At 37.5% G+C, this 27076-nt stretch overlaps 2 protein-coding genes across 13 annotated transcripts in view; one reads left to right on the top strand and one right to left on the bottom strand.

The window, feature by feature from the left end:
- ERMP1 (endoplasmic reticulum metallopeptidase 1) overlaps positions 1-20522 on the top strand; it is a 59110-nt gene extending 38588 nt beyond the window's left edge. For 2 of the 3 annotated variants that reach the window (XM_081501123.1, XM_081501134.1), the window contains 5 exons: positions 1856-2008; positions 4098-4300; positions 4881-4996; positions 16979-17142; positions 17268-20522. In XM_081501123.1, coding sequence (XP_081357249.1) covers positions 1856-2008; positions 4098-4300; positions 4881-4996; positions 16979-17142; positions 17268-17432 — 801 coding nt within the window. In that variant the 3' untranslated portion in view covers positions 17433-20522. The remainder of the gene's footprint in view (positions 1-1855; positions 2009-4097; positions 4301-4880; positions 4997-16978; positions 17143-17267) is intronic. The other variant, XR_014056953.1, reaches the window with a different exon arrangement.
- The window catches only part of RIC1 (RIC1 partner of RAB6A GEF complex), a 158769-nt gene that overhangs the window by 7976 nt on the left and 123717 nt on the right, over positions 1-27076 (bottom strand). For 4 of the 10 annotated variants that reach the window (XM_081500979.1, XM_081500986.1, XM_081500971.1 and 1 more), the window contains 4 exons: positions 26310-26487; positions 25968-26156; positions 25056-25162; positions 19516-19821 (listed from right to left, as the gene is read on the bottom strand). In XM_081500979.1, the coding sequence (XP_081357105.1) occupies positions 19814-19821; positions 25056-25162; positions 25968-26156; positions 26310-26487 (482 nt within the window). In that variant the 3' untranslated portion in view covers positions 19516-19813. The other 6 variants (XR_014056895.1, XR_014056901.1, XR_014056884.1 and 3 more) reach the window with 6 other exon arrangements.

Consider the following 27076-nt stretch of genomic DNA (forward strand, 5'->3'; position numbering starts at 1 on the left):
CTAAATTGCTGTCAAATGACCGGTTAACAGGTTTCTGGGAGTTAGCCCATGCTGGGGCCATCGTGGTAATATTGATTATATGAGACTACTGATAGGAGTGGGATCAGGAGGAAACTGTCAGAGAGAAACAGAAAAAGCCAGTACACACTGGACATTCCAGTCCCTTCTCACACTTCTCTTCATTTTCATTCACACCCATTTCGGAACCTAGAGTGGTATCAGATATAATATTTAAGACAAAAGATAGTGATATTTAAGACAGTGGGATCCAGACACATTGTTACTTAGGCCATTCTCTTCTTCCTTCTCTCCCTCTGTGATCACCTTTTCTTTTATCACCATTACCAAACCTCTTCCAGAAGGTGGACACAAGAGGCAGAAGATGAGCCTCATAACCTGGAGAAGACAGAATGTGGATGTGGGAACTGTAGCCTAACCAGAAGCTGTAGGACAGCTCTAGGTAGCAGCAGGGTGGAGAATGGCAGGAACCATAGGGAGGTTTTATCTGGACCCACACGACTCTGTACCTAAACCTAACCAGCCTTCCACTGGAGGTAAAACTCATTACGTGGCAGGATATTTGATACTGTTCTAAGGAGCCACATGTTAAATATTGTGACTCTTAGGAGGAAGAGGGACAGACAGGGTAACAAATTTTGTTTTGCTAACTCATTACCCTAAATCCTTGGGTACTTTTTCTCCTTTCTGGCTCCAGTGTGAAAACATAAGGCCAGTACTCCTTTGCTGGAGATTACTCTGGATGGCATATGTTACACTGTAGATATAAAATGGCTTTATTAGTTTAATATAGTTGAGTACTTGGTATGAATAATTTTTCATTTTCATCTCAAAAAAATATTTTCATCTTTGTTCTTCACTTTTCTTCTTATTGACCCTGGGAGGGTAGCCAATAAAGGGAGCTGGGATTAGGTCATTGTTTCTTGGAGTGGCTCCTTCAGAACCCCTAAGGGATCTGTGGACATATTCTATGAGCTCTGTGTCCCCCAGAACTTTAATTCAGTGATTTAATTACAATTAAGAAACTAATATAAGTATATTTAGGACTTTCAGGATGCGCATCTTGAGACTGAGCCACTTGTTTTTCCTGCCCAAGTTCAGATTTGTTGTTTTATGTTGGCTTTGGTTAACTCAGCAGTGGAAAAAGCAGAATGACTTTTATTTTCCCAGTTTGTTTCAGTTTTCAGAGTTTTGCTTTTTTTAATTGAACTAAAAGTTGATTTATGATACTGTGTAAGTTTGAGGTGCAGAACTACTTTTATAGCAGTTTTTCCTTACATGCAGGTCCACAGGCAGTCTTGAAGGTGCATCTAAATGCTCATTTAGGTGAATCTTGCACCTGGGCATGTTATGAAAGCATTACGAATAGAACTTGAGTTTTGTTTTTAAATAGGCCTGCTTACTTGCATAAAAGGTTAGTTCTTTAATAAAAACATGCCATGATGTCTGTCTGATACACTTAAATAGCTGTCTGCTGTACAGTGTTGGCTACAGAGTATTGATAGAATCAGAAATAAAATAAGGTCACGGTTTGACTGACAGATGTACATACTCTAATCTCTTGACTGAGCAGAGACCCTGTCTCAGTTTTCCTGTTCCCCCTCACTGTCTGGCTGCCTGTCAAAAAGCCACCATCATGCATATGGGGGCATCTCTCATTTATTTAGACTCTTGACTTGTGATGGAAATCCTTTATAATTAGTGCTTTGTGTACTGGAAGCTGGAGTATGTTAGCACATGCTGATACATGTCCTTCATTATCTGCTACAATGCCTGGTAGAAAGTCACTAAAACCACTTTCCTGCCAATGGTAATTTTTCTGTTTTTGTGTTTTTAGATTAACTTCATCTACCTTGCCAAAAGCACAAAAAGAACAATGCTAAGTTTAACTTTGGTATGTACAGTTACATTCCTCCTTGTTTGCAGTGGAACTTTTTTCCCGTACAGCTCCAACCCTGCCAGTCCAAAGCCAAAGAGAGTGTTTCTTCAGGTAAGAGTGATTTTGTGTGAGCTATTTGAGATTCTGGACAGGAAAGGCTTATGGTGTTTTGAGCTTCACTAGTCAACAGTAAAGCTCAAAACACATAAGTGACTTTTCTACTGTTGACCTGTTAGTTGTACCTTGACTATTTTGTGTAAGGCAGTGAGGAAAAGATTGACCATCAAGAGGCATTCTGATCAGCTAGAAACCCTTCTCCCAAGGGACTGAATGGAAACCTCTGTTTGTTTTTACTACTGTTCAAATTACAAAAATGTACTTAGAAAAACGAGAGCATATATGTATCATGGAGTAATGAACTGTTAGAAATACAGACTGTAAAGCTGTCTGCAGACTGAGTGAAAATATGAACTCCTATCAACTAGCAAAAGGAAACAGATTTTTTAAAATGCTAGTAAGATTGATCTTAGGTAACATTCAAGGTAATATGGGACAGTGAAAGTATAACAGCTTAGATATTAATAGAATGAGATTTACAACTTTCTTAGATTTCAGGTTTTTCTGCAAACTTTTTCGAGTTGGTATAAAACAGGAAAAAGAACTTGAGCTTAAGTCACTTTATTTTCAGTCTTCCTGTTAGAGGGAATGGAGTGGCCAAACAGAAAAGCCAAGAGTCATAACCTAGGTTACTATTCAAAGACTTGAGTAAGTTAATAATATGTTTGAACTTAAATATCATAGAGATTTTGAGGAAGAGCCAACTATTCCTTGTTTAGAGACCCAAGGACACAGTGATCCATTTTATGTGACAGATGTTACATCAGTAGTCATTAGGAGAAGCTAGACTTGTATTATTTTTTAAAAAACTCCTGTCCTGATTTGTTTTGGGGTTCTCTTCCCCAGTTTCAGAACTTGGCAGACTTTTCCTATAAAGGGCCAGGTAATAAATATTTTAGGCTCTGCCAGCCATGCGGTCTCTGTTTTAGCCACTCTGTTTGTAGAGTGAAAGCTGCCATGGACAATACCAGCAGATGCATGTGGCCGTGTTCCAGTAAAGCTTTATTTATAAAAATAGTAGCAGACCATTTGGCCTATGGGCTTTGGTTTACCCCTGCCCTTTGTACTGTTTCTTTTCGAATTTGATATTCTACAGGCTGGTTTCTGCTGTCAGTAGAGCTATTCAGGATGGAGCAAAGTGCCTTTTCATTCTGTTAGGCACAAGTCTGTCATCTAGTGGGGAGCTGTGATTTCTGTTTTTCTTTGCACATGAATTAGCTTCAATGTAACAGACTGAAGGGGAAAGGTGTGTGTGTGTATATGTGTGTATTTCTTTTAGAATGTATTTAAGACCTTTTAGGAGTTTTAGTGTTCATGTGTTTTAAATCGGAAATAGTTGGTTTTCAAAAAAATTTGTATGAAATACAAATATAGCAGTATATTTGTAAGAAATAGTAAAACAACCATCTTGAATTTAAAGGATCATTACCTGCACCTTAGAAAACCCTCGTGTTCACTTCTTAATCCCAGCTCTTTTGCTCCTCTCCCTCTTACCACTCTCCAAAGTACTGTCTTAAAGGTTGCCGTTAACCATCACTGTACCACATATGTATGAATCTCTAAACACATAAGTTTCGCCTGTTTTTGAGCTTCTTATAGATTAAAGCCAAACCATAAATCCTCTTTGGTGACTTTGCTTCTTATTGCCCAGCAGCATGTCAGAGTCTTCCAGGTTGAACTGTGTCACTGTGGTTCATTCTTTTCCATTGCTGAATAGACTTCTGCTCTAGGATGACACCCTAATTTATTTGTCCATTCTGCTGTTAATGGACATTTGGGTCGTATCCAGTTTTTGCTAATACAGACAGTGCAGAACCAGCACTCTTGTACCCTGTCAAGTTTCTCTAAGGTCCACACTCAGGAGTGGAGTTGCTGGCGTGAAGGGTATGTGCGTGCTAACCTCACTAGGTGATGCTAAGCAGTCTCCTGAAGTGTTGGTGCCAGTGGTGCGTGAGGGTTCCTGTGGCTCGGTAGCCTCTTTATTTCTTGGTATTGTCACTTAAGTCATTTTTGTTCATGTGGGGCAGGGATGTGGGTGAAGGAGTTCAAACAGTAGTTTCCTCATGAGGCTTGTTCTTCTCAGCATATAACTAGAACATTTCACGATCTGGATGGAAGCGTAGTTAAACGGGACTCTGGAGTATGGATCAATGGGTTTGATTACACCGGCATGTCTCACATAACACCTCACATTTCTGAGATCAACGATACCATCCGAGCCGACTGTGAGGAGGATGCCCCGCTCTGTGGTTTCCCCTGGTATCTTCCCGTGCACTTCCTCATCAGGTCGGTTCATTACTTCTCTGCTTTACGCTGGGGGTCAGCGTGTTCTCAATTCCTATCACTATGTCGGTACTCTGTTATTTCAACTGGTTAACATAGAAGTTGAGTGCTGTTTATATTATTTTTTTTATATCGCTACAAAAGCTCTCTGATATCACTACAGATAAAGCACTCAGAAGTTGTTTTTTCTTCAAAATTTTGCTTTTTCAAATTTAGGACGTCTTTCCTCTAGAAACCTGAATAGTTACCAAGGGTAGCCTTCTTAACTGGTCTAACAGATAGCAAGCAGCTAAGCATCAGTTTCTAATTGTTTTATTTCCGGGAAGTTTAATGGTTTGGCAGTGAAGGAATGGAGAAGAAATAGTATGGGTAATGGAAGCCAGATCACCTGAGATCCTTGTTCTTAACTTCAACTTCACGAAGGTTTTACTACACAATAACCTGGGCTTCAGAGAAACTGACGTTGTTTATCATCATTTCCATCAGAGTTTACGTGTTTATTATATTCTGAGCATGTCCATAAGTTATAGCTAGAAGTTAATCAATAAAGCAACCTAAATATTGAAGTTACCTTTCCAAATAGGAAAAACTGGTATCTTCCTGCCCCAGAAGTTTCTCCAAGAGAACCTGCTCATTTCAGACTTGTATCCAAAGAACAGACACCCTGGGATTCCATAAAGCTGACCTTTGAAGCAACAGGTACGTCAGATGATGTCTTTTTCTTCTATCACTTCTTAAAAATTTCAATACGGACGTGTATTTTTTTTCCTCAAATTTATAATAGTGGCCAGCAACTTAGGAAAAACTTAGCGTTTTTAAAAGCAATTGAAGCTGGTTATGATTTTTAAAATAAAATGTAATACTTTATTTTTTAGAGCAGTTTAGAAAAAGTTTACAGAAAAATTTGAGCAGAAAGTACAAAGATTTCCCATGTCTGCCCCCCCCAGCTTCCCTTATTATTCTCCTTTTGCATTAAGTGTGGAACATATCTTATCATTGATGAGCCAACATTGATACATTATTAATAACAAAAGTCCTTCCTCTTTGTGTTGCTCAGTGCTGTGGGTTGTGACAAATGCATATGGCCATGTGTTCATTATTAAAATGTCATACAGCATAGATTCCCCACCCTCAAGTCCTCTGTGCTCAGTGATCCTCTCTGCTCACTCCCTCTGGCAACCACTGACCTTTTACCGTATCCATTGTTTTGCCTTTTCCAGAGTATCATATAGCTTGGAATTTTACTTGGTACCCTTTCCAGATTGGCTACTTTTATTTAGTAATTTGCATTTAAGGTGCTTTTATGTCTTTTATTTTATTTTTTTAATTTATTTTAGTTGGGAGCTAATTACTTTACAATATTGTAGTAGTTTTTGCCATACATTGACATGATTCAGCCATGGGTTTACATGTGTTCCCCTTCCTGAACCCCCCTCCCACCTCCCTCCCCATCCCATCCCTCTGGGTCATCCCATTGCCCCAGTCGTGAGCCCTTGTCTCATGCATTGAACAGGGAATGGTGTTCTGTTTCACATATGATAATACACATGTTTCAATGCTATTGTCCCAGAACGTCCCACCCTCACCTTCTCTCTCAGAGTCCATAAGACTGTTCTATGCATCTGTGTCTCTTATTCTGTCTCGCATATAGGGTTATCGTTACCATCTTTCAAATTCCATATATATGCATTAGTATACTGTATTGGTGTTTTTCTTTCTGGCTTACTTCACTCTGTATAATGGGCTCCAGTTTCATCCATCTCAATAGAACCGATTCAAATGTATTTTTTTGCTTTTATGTCTTTTAATGGCTTGATAGCTTATTTCTTTTTATTGCTGTGAATGTACCACAATTTATCTGCTGATCTATTAAAGAATATCTTGGTTGTTTCCAGTTTTTGGCAATTCTGAATAAAGCTGCTGTAAACATTTGTGTGCAGATTTTTGTGTAGAGTAAGTTTTCAACTCATTCAGATAAGTATTTAGGAGTGCAATTGCTGGACTGTACAATAAGCCTATATTTACCTTTGTAAGAAGCTGCTGAAGTGTTTTCCAAAGTATGAATTCCTACCAGCAATGAATGTGAGTTCCTGTTGCTCTACATTCTCACCAGTATTGGTGCTGTTAGTGTTTTGGATTTTAGCCATTCTTATGGATGTGTAGTGGTATCTTGTTACTGTTTTGTCATTCCCTAATCACGTATGTTGTTAGCATCTTTTCATACTTATTTGCCATGTGTATAACTTCATTGGTTAGGTGTCTGTTCTGATCTTTTGTCCATTTATTAATTTATTATTGATATTTAAGAGTTCTTTATATATGGGTATAAGTCCTTTATCATGTGTTTTGCAAATATTTTCTCCCACTTTGTATTTTCATATCTTAACAAGGGTTTTTCATAGAGCATAAGTGTTTTAAATTATTCAAGTCCAAGTTACTTTTTTTAAATGGAATGCACTTTTGGTGTTGTATCTAAAAATCACTGCCAAACCCAAGGTCTCTATATTTTCTCTGATGTTACCTTCCAGAAGTTTTAAAATTCTGCTTTTTACACTTATGTCTGTGATACGTTTGGAACTAATTTTTGTGAAAGGTATATGGTCTGTGTCTAGATTCATTTTTTTTGCATTTGTTCCAGTACCATTTGTTGAAGACTATCCTGTCTCCATTGAGTTGGCTTTCTTTGTCAAAGATCAGTTGACTATATTGGAGAAGGCAATGGCACCCCACTCCAGTACTCTTGTCTGGAAAATCCCATGGATGGAGGAGCCTGGTAGGCTACAGTCCATGGGGTCACGAAGAGTCGGACACAACTGAGCGACTTCACTTTCACTTTTCACTTTCATGCATTGGAGAAGGAAATGGCAACCCACTCCAGTGTTCTTGCCTGGAGAATCCCAGGGACGGGGGAGCCTGGTGGGCTGCCGTCTATGGGGTCACACAGAGTTGGACACGACTAAGCGACTTAGCAGTTGACTATATTTGTGTGGGACTATTTGGGGCTCTATTTTGTTCTACTCATCTGTTTCTCTATTCTTTTTCCATTACTGCACTGTCTTGATTTCTGTAGCTTTATAGTATTTCTTGAAGTTGGGTAATGTCATTGTCTCGACTTTACTTTAATTTAGTATATTGCTTATTGCCCGTCTTTTGTCTTTCCATATATCAATTTGGAAATACCCACAAAATAGCTTTTTGTGATTTTGGTTGGAATAGCATTGAACCTATGGATCAAGTTTGGGAAAATGACATCATTATTGACTCTTCTGATCCATGACATGGAATCTCTCCATTTATATTTTATTTTTGTAGTTTCACACTTCTGCTCATATAGATTTTGTATATATCTTGTGAGATTTATACCTCAGTATGTAATTTTTGAGGTGCTAATGTAAATTGTATTGCTCACTGCTGGTATATAGGAAAGCAACTGACCTCTGTATATTAACCTTGTATCCTGTAACCTTGCTATAATTGTTAGTTCCAGGAATTTGTTGGTTGATTCTTTTGGATTTTCTACATAGATGATCATGTCATTTAGAAAGGCAGTTTTGTTTCTTTCTTCCAAGTCTTTATATTTTTTATTTCCTTTTCTTATCTCATGGCATTAGCTAGGCCTTCCCAGTTTGATTTTGAAACCGAGCGGTAAGAGGAAGGAGGCCATCCTTGCCTTGTTCCTGATCTTAATGAGAAAGCTTTCTTACCAACTGAGTATGATATATTCTGTGGACGTTCTTTATCAGGTGGAGGAAGTTCCTATCTGTTTTTAGTTTGCTGCTAGTTTCTATTGTAAATGAATGTTGGATTTTTCAAATACTTGTTTTTTTATCAAATACTTTTTTTTTTATCAAAATAAGTATTTTACCAAATACTTTTCTGTTTTTTAATATGATCTTGTGGTTTTTCTTTTAGCCTGTTTATGTGATGGATTACATTATTTGGTTTTTAAATGTTGAACCAATCTTGTATACCTGGAATAAATTCCACTTGGTCGTAGTGTATAATTCTTATACATTGTTGGATTTGATTTTCTAATATTATTGAGGATTGAGGATTTTTACATCTGTGTTTATGACGGAATACTAATCTTTTAAGTTTTCCTGTAATGTTTTTGTGTGGTTTTGGTATGAGGGTGATGCTAGCCTCAGAATTAATTAGAAATTATTCCTTCTGCTTCTGTCTTCTGGAAGAAATGGTACAGAATTTGTATAATTTCTTCGGTAAATATTTGGTAGAATTCACTAGTGAACTCATCTGGGCCTGGTTCTGTCTGGAAGAAGAATGAAGGTCGTTAATTATTCAATTTTGTATAAAAAAAGACTTTCAGATCCTCTGTTTTTTCTTGTGTGTGTATTGGCAGATGGTGTCTTTGAAGGAATTGGTCTATTTCATTTGGGTTATCAAATTTTGGTGCCTACAGTGTTCATAATATTCTTTCATTATTCTTTTACATCCATGGGCTCATCCTGTAGTGTTGTCACCTATTTGATTTCTGAGATTAGTGATCTGTGTCTTCTTTTTTTCTTAGCCTGGATAGAGCCTTATTGGTTTTACTGATCTTTTCAAAGAACCAGTCTTGACTTGCTATTACAATTTTATGAATTTCTGCTGTTTTTAATTACATCTTTTTTCTACTTAGTTTGGATTTAATTTACTCTTCTTTTTCTAGTTTATTAAAGTGGAAGCTTAAGAGTATTGATTTTAGATCATCTTTTCTAATGTATGCTTTCAATGCTGTATTTTTCCCACTAAGCACTATTTTGGTGCATCTCATAAATTAAAATTCTGGTTCACTTTACCTTGTTACCATTTGTTTTTCAGTATTGATTTCTAGCATAATTTCATTGAGGTCTAAGAGCATACTTTGTATTCCTATTCTAAATTTATTGAAGTGTGTTTTACGGTGCAGGATATGGTCTCTTGGTGAATGTTTCATGTGAGCTTGAAGGTATATTCTGGTGTTGAAGTACTATGAATGTTTTTGATGGTGGTGTTTTTCAGCTATGTCCCAGAGTCTGCTTAAATTCATGTTCATTGAATTGGTGATGCTATCTAACCATCTCATCGTTTGCCCCCTTCTCTTTTGCCTTCAGTCTTTCCCAGCATCAGGGTCTCTTCCTATGAGTCGCCTCTTCACAACAGGTGGCCAAAGTATTGGAGCTTCAGCATCAGTCCTTCCAATGAATATTCAGGGTTGATTTCCTTTAGGATTGACTGGTTTGATCTCTTTACTGTCCAAGGGACTCTCAAGAGTCTTCTCCAGCACAGTTCAAAAGAAGCAATTCTTCAGCACTCAGCCTTCTTTATGGTCCGATTTTCACATCCGTACATGCTACTAGAAAAACCTTAGCTTTGACTCTATGAACTTTTGTCAGCAAAGTGATGTCTTTGTTTTTCAATACACTGTCTAGGTTTGTCATAGCTTTCCTTCCAATGAGCTAGCATCATTTAGTTTCATGGCTGTAGTCACTGTCCACAGTGATTTTGGAGCCCAAGAAAATAAAATCTGTCACTTCTTCAACCTTTTCCCCTTCTCTTTGCCATGAAGTGATGGGACTGGATGCCATGATCTTAGTTTCTTGAATGTTGAGTTTCAAGCCAGCTTTTTCACTCATCTTTTACCTTCCTCAAGAGGCTCTTTAGTTCTTGACTTTCTGCCATTAGACTATTAACTATGTATCTGAGGTTGTTAATATAACTCCCAGCAATCTTGACTCTACCTTGTTATTCATCCACCCTGGCATTTCACATGATATACTCTGCATATAAGTTAAATAAGCAGGATGACAATGTACAGCCATGTTGTACTCCTTTCACAATTTTGAACCAGTCAGTTGTTCCATGTCCGGTTCCAACCGTTGGTTCTAAGGTGGTCTGGTACTCCCATCTCTTTAAGAATTTTCCAGTTTGTTGTGATCCACACAGTCAAAGGCTTTGGTGTAGTCAATGAAGCAGAAGTTTTTCTGGAAATCCCTTGCTTTCTCCATGATCCAATGAATGTTGGCAATTTGATCTCTGGTTCCTGTGCCTTTTCTAAACCCAGCTTGTACAGCTGGAAGTTCCTTGTTCACATACTGCTGAAGCTTAGCTTGAAGGATTTTGAGTATAACCTAGCTACCATGAGAAATGTACACAACTGTGTGATAGTTTAAACATTCTTTGGCCCTTTTTTCTTTAGGATTGGAATAAAAACTGACCTTTTCCAGTCCTGTGGCCACTGCTGAAAGTGTCACTCAGTCGTGTCCAACTCTTTGCAACCCCATGGACTGTAGTCTGCCAGGCTCCTCTGTCCATGGAATTCTCCAGGCAAGAATACTGGAGTGGGTAGCCATTCCCTTCTCCAGGGGATCTTCCTGACCCAGGAATTGAACCCAGGTTTCCTACACTGCAGGCAGATTCTTTACCATCCAAGCCACCAGGGAGTTTTCCAAATTTGCTGACATATTGAGTGGAACATTTTAACAGCCTCATGTTTTGGGGTTTTAAATAGCCCAGCTGCAATTCCATCACCTGCAGTAACTTTGTAGTAATGCTTCCTAAGGCCCACTTGACTTTACACTCTAGTATGTCTGGCTTTAGGTGAGTGACCACACCATCGTGATTATCTGGGTCATCAAGACCTTTGTACAGTTCATCTGTGTATTGTTGCCACATCTTCTTAATCTCTTCTGCGTCTGTTAGGTCCATACCATTTTTGTCCTTTATTGTGCCCATCTTTGTCTGAAGTGTTCCCATGATATCTCTAATTTTCTTGAAGAGCGCTCTGATCTTTCCCATTGTATTGTCTTCCTCAATTTCTTTGCATTGTTCATTTTAGAAGGCCTTTTTATCTCTCCTTGCTGTTCTCTGGAACTCTACATTCAGTTGGATGAATCTTTCCCTCTCTGCCTTGCCTCTCATTTCTCTTCTTTCCTCAGCTATTTGTAAAGCCTTCTCAGACAACCACTTTGCCTTCTTGCATTTTTCTTGGGGATGGTTTTGGTCACTGCCCCCCATACAGTGTTACTAATTTCCACTCATAGTTCTTCAGGCACACACTCTACCAGATCTAATCCCACTGATCTATTTGTCACTTCCACTGTATCATCAGAAGTGATTTGATTTAGGTCATACCTGAATGACCTAGTAGTTTTCCTTACTTTAAGCCTAAAATTTGCATTAATGATATGCATTTTAATTATACTTGTTAAACATTATTTTCAGTGATTTCAAGCTTCAATAAGTTACCTTTCAAGTAACACTATACTGCTTCATGGGTAGTACAGACATTTTATAACACAGTATCTCCAGTTTTTCCCTCCCTGGAATTCTGTCAAGTTGACCTTTGAAGCAGTGAATAAGTCAGCAACTTTTCACTCTCACTTCTTAAGCTTTTTAATGTTTCATATGGGTTTTTTTTCTCCTCAGACTTATTTTTGATCAGCAACTTGAGTGCTTACAGTGTTTCTAAAAGTAATTGAAGCAAATAATTTTTAAGGAGCCTTATTAAAAACTTTGTCAGATATTTGTAGTCAGGTAGATCATAAGAGCATTTGGCCTGGCATTAGTAGACAGTTTGACTTTGTTTACCTTTCTTGGTATATTTATCATGTTTAGAACTAGTAGTCAGGTCCTTGAGCTTCTCAACTGGTTGTTGGCTTGTAAGTCTTCTAATATTATTTTGCAAAAGTATATTTGATCATGTCACTTCCCTACTTAAAAGAGCTTTTCCATGATTTCCTGCTGCTGCAGAATGCACCTAAATTCATTGGGAGAGCATGTTTGGTCTTCGGTAATCTGGCTTACGTACCTATTTCAGCTTTTTCAGCACTTCCCTTATGCACTCCTTAGCTGCATCCAAGTGCTCGTTTCCATCGTCACTCTTGGTGAGAGTGATTTTTCTTGCTACTCTCTCTCTCTCTGGCACTGTTTCTTCTCTTGGCAAAATATCAGTATTATTCAGACCTTTTTCTCATTGTCTCTAACAGACTGAGCAATTGCTATCTATTTTGTGCCTTTTGTATGTATCTTGATTGTAGCACTGACCTCCTTGTATCATGGTTATTTAGTTCATGTCTGATTTTCCACTAGCATTCAAGGGAGGCAGATATGGATGTGTTTTATATTTTTCTTTCTAGTCTCTGTGCCCAGTAAATATTATTAGCACCTAATGGGCACTCAATTGTGTTGAGTTACATTTGGCAATTTTTTAAAGATGGTATACAGATACAAGGGGAAAAAAAGTTATTTCTAGTGAAGGTATTTTTTGGATAGAATTGACATTTAATTTAAATCAGTAAATTTTGAGTAAAGCAGGTTGTTCTCCATAACTGTGGTTGGCTTTGTTCAATCAGCTGACAGCCTTAAAAAAAAGACTTGCCTCCTTCATGGAGGGGGAGTTTTGCCAGCACGTCCTGGGGATTCTAATTCTTCCCTGAGTCTCCAGCCTGCCTGTGCCTCCTGCAGAGTTTGGATTTGCCAGCCTGTAGAATCACATGAGCCAGTTCTGTAAAATAATGCACTTTTTCTACATATCCTGTTTGTCTAGAAAGCCCTAATACAGGAAGTTCACTTTTAAAAGTTTCTGCTCCTGTTCACTCTGTACATTAATTATGGAGTTTAAAAAAGGTTGACAGAAAGTTGTCTAGGACTTTGAGTAAAAAGTATCTTCCAACATAATTTTCCCTCTTGCTTACTTTTATTCATTCATATATAAATATACTATAAGTAATATATATTTATATATATATAAGGCCTAATTTACATACATTGACATGTCCAGATCTTACACAGTTCCATTAGTTTTGATAAAATCATACATAACCCCTATCAAAACACAAAAATTTCCATCACCCCGTAAAGTTCCCTTACACTCTGGTCCCCCTGAGCCTGAGCAGCACCTTTCTGATTTCTGCATTGAGAGATTTGATTTGCTTGTTCTTGAATTTCATATATACACATGGAATAATCCAGTATGTAATATTCAGTGTCTGGTCAGTTAAGCATAATGTGTTTCAGATTGAGCTGTGGTGTTTTTAAGTTATCACTATTTTGTTCCTTTTCATTGCTGACTAGTAGTCAGTGTATCAGTCTGTAGTCAGACTCTCCCGTGGCTTATCACTCTCCTATTGATGGATACCTGGGCTTGTTCCACTTTGGGGCTAATGTGGATAAAGCTGTTATAAACATTCTTGTGGAAAGCTTTTTGGCAATGTTTTCCACCTCTTGTAGATAAATATCTAGTAGTGGAATTGTTTGGTTCATAGGATAGCCTTATGTTTAACTTTCTAAAAATTTTGTTTCCATTTTTCTCTCCCACCAGTACACAGGAATTCCAGTTGCTTTACATTCTTCATGAATTTGCTGGTTTTTCTTTTTTTTTTCCATTTTATCATTTCTTATAGGTGTTGAGTGGTAGTATCTCTTACATTCCTCTTATAATTAAGATGTGGAACACTTTTCAAAGTGCGTATTGGCCATTCATATGCTTTGTTTCCTCATGTCTTTTTCCCTTTTAAAAACTGGGCTTATTGTCTTAGAGGAGTTTATACATTTTAGATAAAATCTTTTATTAGATTTTCTTGCCCATTCATTTTCTTAACGATGTCTTCTGATGAGACTTCTATTCCATCTTATCATGTTTTCCTTTTAGAATTAATGCTTTATGTGTCTTCCAAAAAAGCTTGTCTACCCAGACATTATGAAGATAGACTTTGTTTCTGGATTATAAAATCCAGAAAATTTATAGCTTTAAATTTTTATGTTTAGGCTTAGGATCGGCCTTGAATTAATTTTTGTGTGCGGCTTGAGGTAGAGGTCAAGGTCCTTTTCCCTTACGGATACTCAGTTCCAGCACCATCTGTTGAAGACTCTACTCACTGAGTCACTTTGGTGCTGTTGTCAAATTTTTGACTCTATATCCCTCAGCTTTGCCCACTTCCTTCTGAACTTTCTCTTCTGCAAGTAGTCTGTTTGGGTTTTGTATTTTTTGGTGACCAGTGACCATCATATCAATTTTGAAAAGTAACTGCATTTGTTGTGTGAAGGCCTAGTTCATTGTTTTAACACAGAAGGGACTTGAAAATCTAGTAAATAAGGGAAGCTGGAGGACACAAGATGGTAGTAGTGAAACAGTAAGATCTGGTTGTTAAGCAGTGGGCTGAAGCACTTGTGGGAGGGAGGTAAGGGCCCTAGCTGACACCTCTTATGGTGAATACTTCCCTTTTCTAGGCTTTAACATTTTAATTAGGAATAAATTCATTTTGTACCAACTGGTTTTCTTGTTCATGCCAATAATTGATTTTTATTTAAATGCTAGGCTGTAAAAAGGAAGCACAGAAAAATTTAAACCTCTCTCCTTCATGCACAATTTGGAGAATTCCTTACACATGCACTGACCTGTGTTTTGTGATTACAAAGGTTAAGAAATCATTAAAAAGAAAATTGGTGGTATGTGTGTGGGTCTCTTTATGCACCAGTTACCACATCCTTTTAATTATAGAAGCTTAATCATTTAATGATTGGGGGAGAGTGAAGATCCTCTGTAGTTTTCGGTTTTCACTGTTTTCCTTGCCATTCTTTACATGCTTACTGTTCCATAATTTTAGTATTTAGAACTTTAGTATTCTCTAATATAAAATTATTGTAGTTAAGGTCATTCCAAATTTATAAATTAAGAACTGACACTAATTTTGAAACATCCTATCCATCTTGCTCTCTTACTGAATTTTTAGTTAAATCATTGATACTAATGTTCTCCAGGTATACTAAGAACTGCCAAACTTGAAAGGGCTAGATAGTAAATATTGTAGGCTTTGCCATATGTCTCTGTTACAGATTCTTTCCTTTTTTGCTAGCCACTCTTTAAAAGAGAAAAAACCATTCTTAGCCCAGGAGCCATACTAACACAGACCTCAGGTATAGTTTGTCGACTACTGTATATCATGTATAAATAGTTTTTCTTTACCAACTCTTATGCCTCTGATCTGTGTATAAACAGTATATCCTATACTTCTAATACAGGATAGAACAGTTGTGGAGATAGTAAGCATCCTTGCCTTGTTCTTAACATTAGAACCACAGTCTCTAGTGTTTTCCTGTTATGTAAGATATTGACTTTAGGACTAAAAGAGTGTATATTTTTTATCATGTTAAATAAGCATTCAGCACTTACCATTCCTTGAATGTTTTTATAAGGAATGGGTTTTAATTTTGTGAAAATCTTTTTTAGCATCTACAAAAATAATCATGGGATTTTTCTCCCTTAGTGTATTAGGTCATCATGTATTTTCTTAATGTGATGTTGGATTTAGTTAATAATATGTTATTATGAAATTTTGAATCAGTACTCATATGATACTGGTTTGGGGTTTTTTTGTACTGTTTTTAACAATTTAGGTATACATCATAAATGTAAACATACCATGACTGTTATAGATCATAGAAACAGTTGGTAAGTTTTCCTTAGTTTTCATGTCTTGCAGCAGTTTATGGGGCATTAGAACTGTTCTGTTGAAAAGTTGGCTGGAATTCCTCTGAGACCCTGTGGGCCTAGTGCTTTTTTCTTAGGGTGGTTTCTTTTTCTAGAGAGATTGGCCTGTTTTAGCTTTATTATCTCTGTGTTCAATTTTGATAACCTGTATTTTCCTAACAAAGTACCCATTTCATTCAGGTTTTCAAACTTGTGGAGATAATAGTGATCATATAGTGATTTTTAAAATTTATTTTTATTTATCTTTGTGTATACTTGTGTTTGCTCTGTTCTTTTCCTCTGCCTCTTTTCCCGTCAGTTTACCGAGTGGTTGTCTTGTTTAGTTTAAAAAAACAAAACAGATTTTTGATTGTTAGGTCTGTTTGTTCTATTGTCTACTTCATTGATTTCATCTGTAATATTTCCTTATCTTTTAAAAACTGTCCACTTGCCTGAAATAACAGGCAAGTTATTTATTTTTACCCTTTCTGAATATCTTGGGATACAGTATGTGGTTAGGTCTAGTTTTATAAGCTACATTTTTCTTTTAGTAGCTGGGTTGTGTCTATTCACATTTATTTTTATGACCAATACTTGCAGTTGCAACTGTCTCACAGTATTTATAATTACTTGTGTTTTACTTGGTGTGTTTGTATTCCTTTTTCTATGATGTATAAGCTGATAAGAATACCACAAAAACTGGCATACAAATAGCAAAAAGGTAAATAGGCGATCAAAACAAAAATATAAACCTTAAGTGCCAGAAACTTTTTTAAAGAGCAAAGCCAACACAACAGTTTTATCTGCCTTTCCCTTTTCCTCTGTGTTTGTTACAGGCAGCATTTGCACATTAGTCATCCACCCTTACATTAATGTCTTAATAAAATGTATGTGGATACACTAAATCCTCAGTGCTCTTTTGCTGTAGTTTTTGCAGTTATTCTCTAGATTTCTGAAGAAGGGCTTCTGAGTGGTAGGTAGGTTCTTGTGTTTAAATGCCCAGGCCAAGATGTAAACACAAGTTTTCTTATTATGAACTCGGTGCTTTTTCTGCACCTCACTGCTTAGCTTTGTTGATTCATAATGAACGTGCAGACCGAAAGCCTTCCACTAGGTTTGTACTGAGTGTCTTTATTGCTAGTGAAGCATGAACTTTGTAGTCTGGTTTGGGTTACTTTTCTTGTTGCTTTTTTTAGAAGGTTGTTTTAACTGTTCTTCCTTTTATCCTACAGGACCAAGCCATATGTCATTCTATGTTCGAACCCACAAAGGGGCTACGCTTTCTCAGTGGTCTCTTGGCAACGGCACCCCAGTCACAAGTAAAGGAGGGGACTACTTTGTCTTTTATTCTCACGGACTCCAGGCCTCCGTGTGGCACTTCTGGATAGAAGTACAGGTGGGAAGCTCCCAGCATTGCTTGTATCAGTGATCAGGTTCCCAGGTGGTATTTGGCAAGACCCTTGGGATCAGTCAGTATTCTGCCTCCTTAGAGCTAGAGAACTAATCAACTTTCTCCTGCAGGTCTTGGAAGAACAGCCTGAAGGAATGGTCACTGTGGCCATTGCTGCCCACTATTTTTCTGGGGAAGACAAGAGATCCTCCCAGCTGGATGCTCTGAGAGAGAAGTTCCCAGATTGGACATTTCCCTCTGCCTGGGTGTGCACCTACAATCTCTTTGTATTTTAATCTTGTGGATAAGCTCTAAGTACATGTCCAGTGGGATACTCCATGTGGCATAGTTTCTCCTTAATGTTGCATGGACGGTCAGTGAATTTTAACAAGCATATGTTCAAAGAGCTTTGTGGGCTAACACTCTTCAGGGCTGAGCATGATCTATAATGGTTATGCTGTGAAGTAGAGTGCATGTCCCTTTTGACACTTGAAAATACCAGTTTTCTGGCACTTAAGCACACGTGGGTACTACACACATGTCATTTTATATGACCTTAAGGACAAAAGCCAGCAAACCAGTTTTAATAGTTGAACCCTTAGGATCATGAAAGATGCAGAAGGTACTGTAAATCCCTTGTTAATGAGACAAATGATATTTCCAGTTAAAGCCCAAGACCATTATTTTGTGTGTCAGTAGATGGTAGGTAAAGTGTCACAGGAGTTAATGATTGGTCATAAGAAATAATTGAGATGAAGACTGGCTTCTGAGGCCCCAGCCTGTGCTGGGAGCTGTGCTTCTCTGCGCAGCCTTGTGGGCAGTCTTTAGAGTGTGCTTGGTGGCTCTGAGGCCCTAGTATTCTGATGTGGAAACCTGTATTGAATTGCTGGCTCCTGTCCTTCAGACACGTGGTCACTAAGATCCATCGTTGGGATGCTTTTCTGAGGTGGTTTTAAATACCCATTTCCTTCTGGGGTTTCCAGGCTCTTTTGGTTTAGAATACTGTTTGTGGGAGTACAGGACATGAACTTCCCTCAGAGCACTGAGTTGCCATGGTGGCTATTCTGGGGGTGGAAGGAGAGTGAGAGTAGCTGGGCATTTTATATTTATTCTGTCCATTTCTTTAAGAATCTTGTTATCCAAGGTTAATCCTTCAGGGCATAATATTATTGATGCACTGGGTCCTTGTTTTCTAGCCAATTGAACAGGTTAGTTTCTCAGTAACTTACTGTGTCTGGCAGAGCTGGCTTTCCTGAGATTCGAGGCTGTGGCTTGCACTGGAGTGTCCTTCTGCAACTGTCGTTATAGCTGTTGGTGTTTAGGTCCTGCACAAAAGCAGCTCTAGGACTTAGAGGTGCTTTGCATGTTAAGGAAGATGGCTGTTGGCTCCAGCAGTGGAAGAGTTTGGTGAGAGCAATGGTAAATTCTGCTAGCTTTTTTTCCATTAAAAATGTAAAAAGTTAGACAGTTTTTGTCTTTAGCAAGTCTAGGCTTAAAAAAAAAAAAAAAACACTTTTTTTTTTTTAAAGAAAAGCCATAGTAAAACAAACAAAACAGTGGCACTCGAATCTGCCTGAACAGAAAGAGCATAGCAGTATGTGTCTTTGAAATTACTTCTTAAAGCTGCTTGTCCGATGTATACAGTGTGCATTCTGAATCACGCTCCTCATATTTCCTTAAAAACTGAGCCCACACAGACAGCAGGGTTACAGCCAGAGCTGAATGGTAGGTACCATGCTGTCACATGCATGGACACTGGAACCAATCAGTGCTTTTCCTGGACTTCGTAAGAACCAGAGAGTTGACCCTTGAACAACACAGGGATTAGGAGTGCTGACCTCTGCACTGTTGAAAATGTGCATCATCACACCCCTGTATACAAGGTTTTGCATCTGTGGATTCAACTATGGATCATGTAGTACTGTAATATCCATTTAATGAAAAATCCCTGTATAATTGGACCTGTAGTTCAAACCCATGTCAAGGGTCAGCTGTATCACTAGTCTTAGATGATTCAAGTGACACACACAGTTTGCTTTTATAGACTCACAATTGTGGAGAAAAATAGTATCTAAGTGAATTTCAAAATACAGGCATATTTTCTGTTCCTGTGGTTGAGCTGAAATAGATTACTGGCAATTATTTATAGGGAAAAGAAAAGCAAACTTCCAAATGTGGAGGAAGGGCATTACCTGAGTTCCCTGTGGTTCTCCCCAACCGGGAAGCATGTCAACAACTCCTTTTTGATAATAATCATGGTTTTCGTTTTGCCTTTATTTTCCTATGTGGACAGTTTGCTCTTGTTTTGGTTTTCTTTGGCATTATAAAGCTCTAACGTTGTAGGTGGTCAGTAACAAGATGCACATTAGACTCAAGGCATGCTTAATATTCTGGGGGACTGCTTTAATACCAAAAGTGGTTAAATAATTGCACACAATACTCATGGCTCTTAATATGCACACCGTCAGATCAGCAGTCTAAAGAACTTGTTAGTTTTTGCACAGCACTGCACATTTGGGTAAAGTGTGAAGGATTGTGATTTTGAAGAAATTCTTAAAAATTTACCTAAGAGTGACGGTTGCATGCAGTATTTCTGTTTCCATACTTTTAGCAGATGTACATAGGCATGATCGGATTTCTAAACCGTCACCACCACTTAAGAAGCCAGCCTGTGGACTCAGGAAGCTGTAGGAAGAATGAATATGTCTGTTGATTTCTTTTCACTGGTTTGCTAGGGATGAATTGTTGCCTTATAGTTTAACTGAAATAAACGTTAAATACTAGTCAGTATCACTAACAGAGAAACAGACCATCATTGTTTATATTTTTCTGTAACCCCCTCATCTAAAGAGTTATTTTAAATCCATAAAGCCTTTTAGAGCTTTAAAAAAAAAAAAAAAAACTTTGCTGTTAGAAAGACATAGTCGGCGCCTGTGGGTATAATTGCTATTTTTAAAGGGTCAGGTGAGCAAAAAGAACTCAACATGGCTTCAACTGGAATCCGTTTTACTGTGGAATGCAATTGTGCATTTGAATTTCACAGAAATTAAATGTTGAGCCTACAGCCCATTTAGCAGTGTTATCACTGTTGGCAAAGAAAATCACTGAAGGGCTAATAAAGGATGTTCTTTCATTGGGGGATGGGGGGGGAGAAAATACTATCTATCTTTCAGCCAGAGAGTGACCCGCTGCTTACAAGGAAGGCACACACACCACCAGGCCCCAAAACAGAGAACCCACGTGTGAGCTCCAAGAGGTCTGTGCAAATTACCTCCCTTCCCAAGTGAGTTCTCCCAGAACAGTTCCGTACAAGGTGAAGCAGCCAAATAGCTTATGTTCTCAATAATACCTTGTCTTGTAGGGCCAATAAAGCCAAAATGCATCTATGCCTCCTTATGTCTGTTTTTATTCAAAAAAACTTCTTGGGCATTTTTGAAGTGCATCAGTACTTTTCTTTTGATACTACCATTTCCTGATTAGTGAAAATACAAGTGTATTAATAATTTCTTTTCTTCAAGTTTGGCCTATATTATGACCAAAATGAGATTTAGCCCAGGAATGGAATGTGGGTTTAACACCTAAAAGTCAACATAATATACCATATTATTAGAATAAAGGACAACAATATAATCATCTCAACAGAACTGAAATTTTTTTTGACGAAGTTAACACCTCTTTATGATAAGTTAATAGAAGGGAACTTCCTCAACCTGATAAAGGTCATCTATGAAAACTCAATAGCTGACATCCTAATGTATAATGAAAAACTCAGTACTTTCCCCCTAACATCAGAAAGACGAGGATATCTACTTACTGCTTGGAGGCTCTAGCCCAGGCTGTAATTATAGATGACATGATTTTCTATATAGGAAATGCAAAGGAATCCACATAAAAAAACTATTATATAGTTAGTTAGTAAGTGAATTCAACAGTGTTGTAGGATGCAATTGCAACATAGAGAAATCAATTATTTCTATATACTAACAAACAATAATCCAAAAAATATAAAACAGTTCTATTTGCAATAGCATCAAGAATAAAATACTAATAAGCTTATTAAAAGTACCTATAAAACCCTCCTGAAAGAAACTGAAGCCATGAATAACTGGAAAGACACTCCATGTTCATGGGCTGGAAGGCATATTATCAAGATGACAAGATTTTCCAAAAATTGATCTGAATATAATCCTTATCAAACTTATAGCTGCCTTATGTGTGTGTGTGTGGGGATACACACAACAAGCTGATTCTAAAATTTATATAGAAATGCAAAGGACACAGAAGAGCCAAAATGGTCCTGAAAAAACTTAACGTCTCTCACGTTCAAAACTTCCTTCTAAGTAGCAACAGTAATCAAGACAATGTAGTACTGGCATCAAGGAAAGACCTAGAAATCAATGTAATGCAACCGACAGTTCCAGAAATAAACCCATTCATTTGTAGTCAATTGATTTTTGACAATTCAATAGGAAAAAAAATCTTTTCAGTAAATGGTGAACTTTTCAGTAAATTATAACAACTGAATAGTCACATACAAAAGGACAAAGTTAGACCTCTTCATACCATATACAAACATTAACTCAAACTGGATCAAAGACATAAATGTAGGTGCTAAAATATAAAACAGAAAAAAACATAAGCATAAATCTTCATAGCCTAGGATTCGGAAATGGTTTCTTGGATATGACAGCCAGAAGTTCAAGGAACCCAAGAAAAAGTTGGGGACTTCACCAAAACAAAAAACTTTATGTCTCAAAAGACAGTATCATGAAAGTGAAAAGCCCTCAGAATGAAAAAACATTTGCAAAACATAACTGTCTAGAATATATAAAGAACTCTTGCAAGTCAACAATAAGATAAATAACCCATCTGTGAAGTGGGCAAAAGGATGTGAATACACAGTTTTCTCCAAAGAGATGTGAATGGCTAATAAACCATATAAGAAAAGATGTTAGCCATCAGGGAAATGTAAATCTAAACCATAAGATACGACTTCATACATAACTCAGATGGCTATAACCAAAAATACAAAAACAAAAGTGGACAATAGAAACTTGAACCCTCATCCACTACTAGTGGAAATGTTTTCTTCTTTTAAAATGGTACAGGCATTTTGTAATACAGTTAAGCATTCCCCACACCCACCCCCAAATTAACCAGTTACCATAACCCAACGTTTCCACTCCTAAAGAGAACTGAAAACATGTCCACATAGAAACCTGCATATCAGTGTCATGATGAATGATGGTCCGAGTGGAATCCATCCAAATGTCCCTCAACTGATGAGTAAAGAAATATATCCATAAAATGATATGCCCATGTACATTTTAAATATAAATTTCTAGTTATAAGGAAAATTCTAAAAGCTGGAATTATATAATGAAGCATGACTTTTAATACATATATTTTTTGCTGTTAACTTGATGAATAAACAAAAAGTTCATGTAATGGTTTTATTGCCCTTTACCAAGTTAAAAAAAAATACACATTACAGAAGTAGCAGCAATTTTTAATTACAAGCAAAGGTTGACTCTACCCCCAAATAACTTCTTGTTTTGGTATCAGCAAATAATTTAAACTTCAAATAGTTATACTAAATATTTAAATTCATTGGTTAAATATGGCTTAAACAGTCAAATACGTGATCCAAACAAGGAAAAATTAAAATATGATTTTAAAAATTAAAGTATATAACAAACTACCAAAGAAAAGTTTTTCTGTAAAGCTGCCAATCTTTTTGTCTTGGGGCCACCTATATCTGTGGTTGCAAAACAAGTATTTTATACAAGAAAAGTTTCGGTCATGGCATTAACCGTAGGAAAACGGTTAACTTAATGGTGTCCTGCTTTTAAGAGTGCAAGATGAACCCAGCAGCACATTAGGATATCTGAAAGGATCATGGCTGTTTACAATGGTGAATCATTTTTATTGACTAAAGACTCAAACCAAACACAAAAGTAATGCTAGTTCTTCTCATAATGGACTAGGACAAGAGAAGAATTTCTTCAGTTTCTTGCTGGGCTGCATGGACTCACATGGGAAACATTTTCTGTCTTAAGATTCAGGGAAAGGTGGTTTAAAACAAAGGCTTAAATAAACATAGCACCAGAAGGGCCAGGTACCAGTAATCACATATTCCACCTATTCAAGAGTTTTAGTATGTGAAAGTATTGCACTTTTAATGTGAAAAGTAAGTGATAGTAAATTATCAAACTCAGTAATTTAAAACCGTTGATGACTTTTGAACAAAACATTTTTCAAATTTGAGTTTCCCTTCAAAGGAAACCTGGCTAGGACAACTAAATCTAGCCATTAATTTTAAAAAGCAAGGATAGAGGACCAAGTTTTATTTCTAAACTGTAATTGCACTATGAGAGGAGAGGCTGTTTTACATAGTGGTATGAATTTGGTCCACATCAAATACGTTGTTATTATAAAAATAAGTTTGTTTTTGTAAAAAATAACATTGCATTCCTTTGTTCAAATTGCACAGTACAAATAAGCTATCTAAATTAATACTGTTATAAGGTAATTGACATACATACAGTGGATATGTGTTTAGTTTGAAGCAACTGAGTCTGCAATTATGTTTTCATAATGTATGAAAACTAAAATTTAAGTCGTATCTAGAAATACATAAAATATTTTAAAAGTTATGATGAAGAATGCATTCTTTACATACTAATTTTTAGTAGCCATGATAATACAGGATTCAGCAGTCTATTTACATAGAGTTCATTTTTATTCAATTTACAAAAGCAATAAATAAGAAACTACATTAATTTGCACAAAACCTGTTTCATTTCATGATCAGTGTGACCATTTCTGTTACCTTATGACCAAACCAATAAATCTGTCTTCCTCTATGAAGAGTGCTTATATCTGGAAAGAAGAGCAAGCCCTGTCTTTGTTCTAAGAGTGAGTATCTATAGCCATGCAGAATCCAGCATAAAACCTTACAAATTATAGTACAAGCCCTAAAAATAGGAACAGTGCCTTTGAGTATATTTACACAAAATTATTCACAAAAAGATACGATTCTTTGATACAAAATAGTTTAGTGGTATCTAATAGCATAATTGATAAGAACTCCTCAGGCCTCTGCCTACACTCACCTAGTAGGAACCAAGCTAGACAAAAAGCAGGCACACTGACACAGGTAAATCGCTTCTGTCCATTGAGGACCGGGATTAACAGGCTAGAAGAGGAGCATCTTCCAGGTGCCTGTTATACCGGGGCAGGCGTCTATTCAGAGGCCCAATTAGGGAGTCCAGTGCTCTTGATCCAGGGGGCATACAGGTAGCTCAAGTACTTGATGAGCTACAGCAAGCACCTTAGCATTTATTTTTAAAAAGCAGTCCGGAACACACACTGAACCAGAAAACATAGGAAGCTTTAAGTAGTGAAAAAGTAAGCTCATCTGGGGCAAAACAATCCCTGTGGTTTAAGAGCTACCAATCTTTAAGAAAACCAAAATGTTCGCATGTACATCTGTACAATATTCTGTACAACTTTCCACTGCAGCTTAAAAAAAACTTATGAAAGATGATCTTTTTTTGATATCACATTTTTATGGACTCAAGATTTTGTAGAGGAAAAAGTTAAAATTTAATAATACCTTACCAGAGTCTCTGAGCTGTGTTCTCTCCCTGGTTAAATTTTCCAACTAGGTCACAGTGTCCTCAGTTGCACGCTGATGCTAATTAATACTGCCCGTGGTGATGGTACTCACTGTTGTTAGGACACAGAACAGTCGTAAGTCCCATCTTGAAAAGGTTCCTCCTCCTCTCCTCGCGTTGTGTCCTCCTCTTTCCGGCTGACCAAACTGCTACCTCCGACCTCGCCCTGGGGGATGCTCCCATGGCCCGAGGAGCTCCTGTTCTCCTCTGCCCGGGGGCTAGTCTGTTCAGGAGTCTTACCCACAGTCATCGGCTGGAAGGCTTCAGGCTGGACCTGCTCTTCTGTTATCTCACTAAGCTTCTGCAGGTGTGGCTTAATGATGTTTAAAAATGGCTTGTATCCAGGACTAAGCAGAAGAAAAAGGAAATTAGCTCTTATTAGCCACATTCAAAAGGCTCCATAGCGTGTTATGGATAGATTCTTACTAAGCACTGATACAGCAGGGTCAGTGATAGATTATGGGGTACAGGAGGAGGCACAGAGGTGGTAGGAAGGGAAAGGGTTTGAGACGCCAAGGCCCTCATGGAGAGGGCTACACGTGATGTAAGTGTGAGCACAAACAGCAAAGATGGATATTCTTTATCCAGTATTGCAATTAAAAAGCATATTCTATAATCATCAACACCATTAATAGGATTTTCAGACTTGAAAAACAGGACCTTCAGAGAACATTTAACCTAAATGAATTTGGCAATTAAGGAAGACTAGACCCAAGTGAGGGAAATCCCAAATCCACAGGTAACTGGTGAGAAAGGGGGTAGATTCCAGGCTCTTCTAACTTCCATTCACTATTCTTATTTTGGGCTTGTCAGTAACTGCCATGGAATGTTCAACTCACACAGACCTTAAATTTTTATCTTGTTTTTAGGTTATCACCTTCAATTCCACAGAACTAGAAATCTCAAGTCCACCCTAGTTCTAAGGTCAATTGTACTGTATTAGTTCTCAGTGACACACATTCACTGACAACAATGGATATGACTCATTCAAAATAACTGGGTCTAAAATGGTATCTAAAGAAAATAATCTTAAAAATGAATATACAAAAGGAGTTTTTATTTCCAGCAACCTACAAATCTCCAAATAAATGAACCAGAAGTAAGCCTTAATGTGAAAGGGAAGGAGTCAAGGTAACAAGCCTAATAACTTACCAATCTGTGGAGGCCCATCGGTCCACAGCGTGCAGCCCTGTCTTTATGTTCTGTAACATCTCTCCATCTACCTCTGAAGTCTGTATAATAACCAAAATCTGGTTGATTATTGAGGATTCTCTAAGAATCAGGCCTATAACAATGCACCAGTCCAGACATCCTGCCTCCATGAAGATGTGGAGCAAATACCTATATACAGAAGCAGAAACACAGTGACTGATGCTAGGAAGGATCTATGGATGAAGAGATGGGCAGTCGTTATCGGGAAAGCAGCCTATACAGCCAATTTGCCCAAACACCCTGAGGAGGCATTCTATGCTTCCAAAATGCTGAGAAACTTACCGAAGCTGGACCTGGGATTTGTGAGGCCCTTTACTCGCCAACTCCATGGAGATATGCTCCAGCTCTGACTGGGTTAGACTGAGTGTGGAGAAATTTTCATCCACCATTGTCCAGTCTCCGTCCACCATGGAGCTACTTTCAGTCAAGTCCGTGGCTGAACCAATACTGCATTCATCACCTGATGAAGAATTGTCAAAAGTCACAAACTAGCTTAATGTATGTTTTCCTTTAATTAAAAATATTAGCTCTCTCTCAGATGTTGCTTCCTCTTTAGGATTTTGAGACCAAAACAGTAAATCCACTACTAAAATTCCCATGTTACATTAAATAGTAGAAGATATTAAAAAAAATCATCAGAGAGGTAACCAGGCATTATGTGCCATGGAAAAGAAAAATACACCACTACCTATTAAGCAGTCTTGCCTACCTCTAGAAACAACAACAAACCTAGCTATAATTTGTTCAAGTCTTTTTTGGGGGGAGGGAGGTGCCACACAGCTTGTGGGATTTTAGTTTCCAGGTCCTTGAGGCAGTGAGAATAGAGTCCTAACCACTGGACCACCAGAGGATTCCCAATCAAGTCTTTAGATTCAGTCACCAATCTACAAGAAATACAGAAACTGTTTAAACCACGAAGATGCAATCAACTAAAATCCAATCATGAGAAAATCCACAGAAGCAAGTCTCTTCAATGAATAAATTGCAAGAAGAAAAAAAGAGATGAGGAAGGGGAACAAGCACTAAAAATGGAATTTAAGAAACATAAT

This window comes from Giraffa tippelskirchi, chromosome 1 (assembly GCF_054371585.1).
Source record: "Giraffa tippelskirchi isolate mGirTip1 chromosome 1, T2T-mGirTip1v1.2.pri, whole genome shotgun sequence".
NCBI classification, from domain to species: domain Eukaryota; kingdom Metazoa; phylum Chordata; class Mammalia; order Artiodactyla; family Giraffidae; genus Giraffa; species Giraffa tippelskirchi.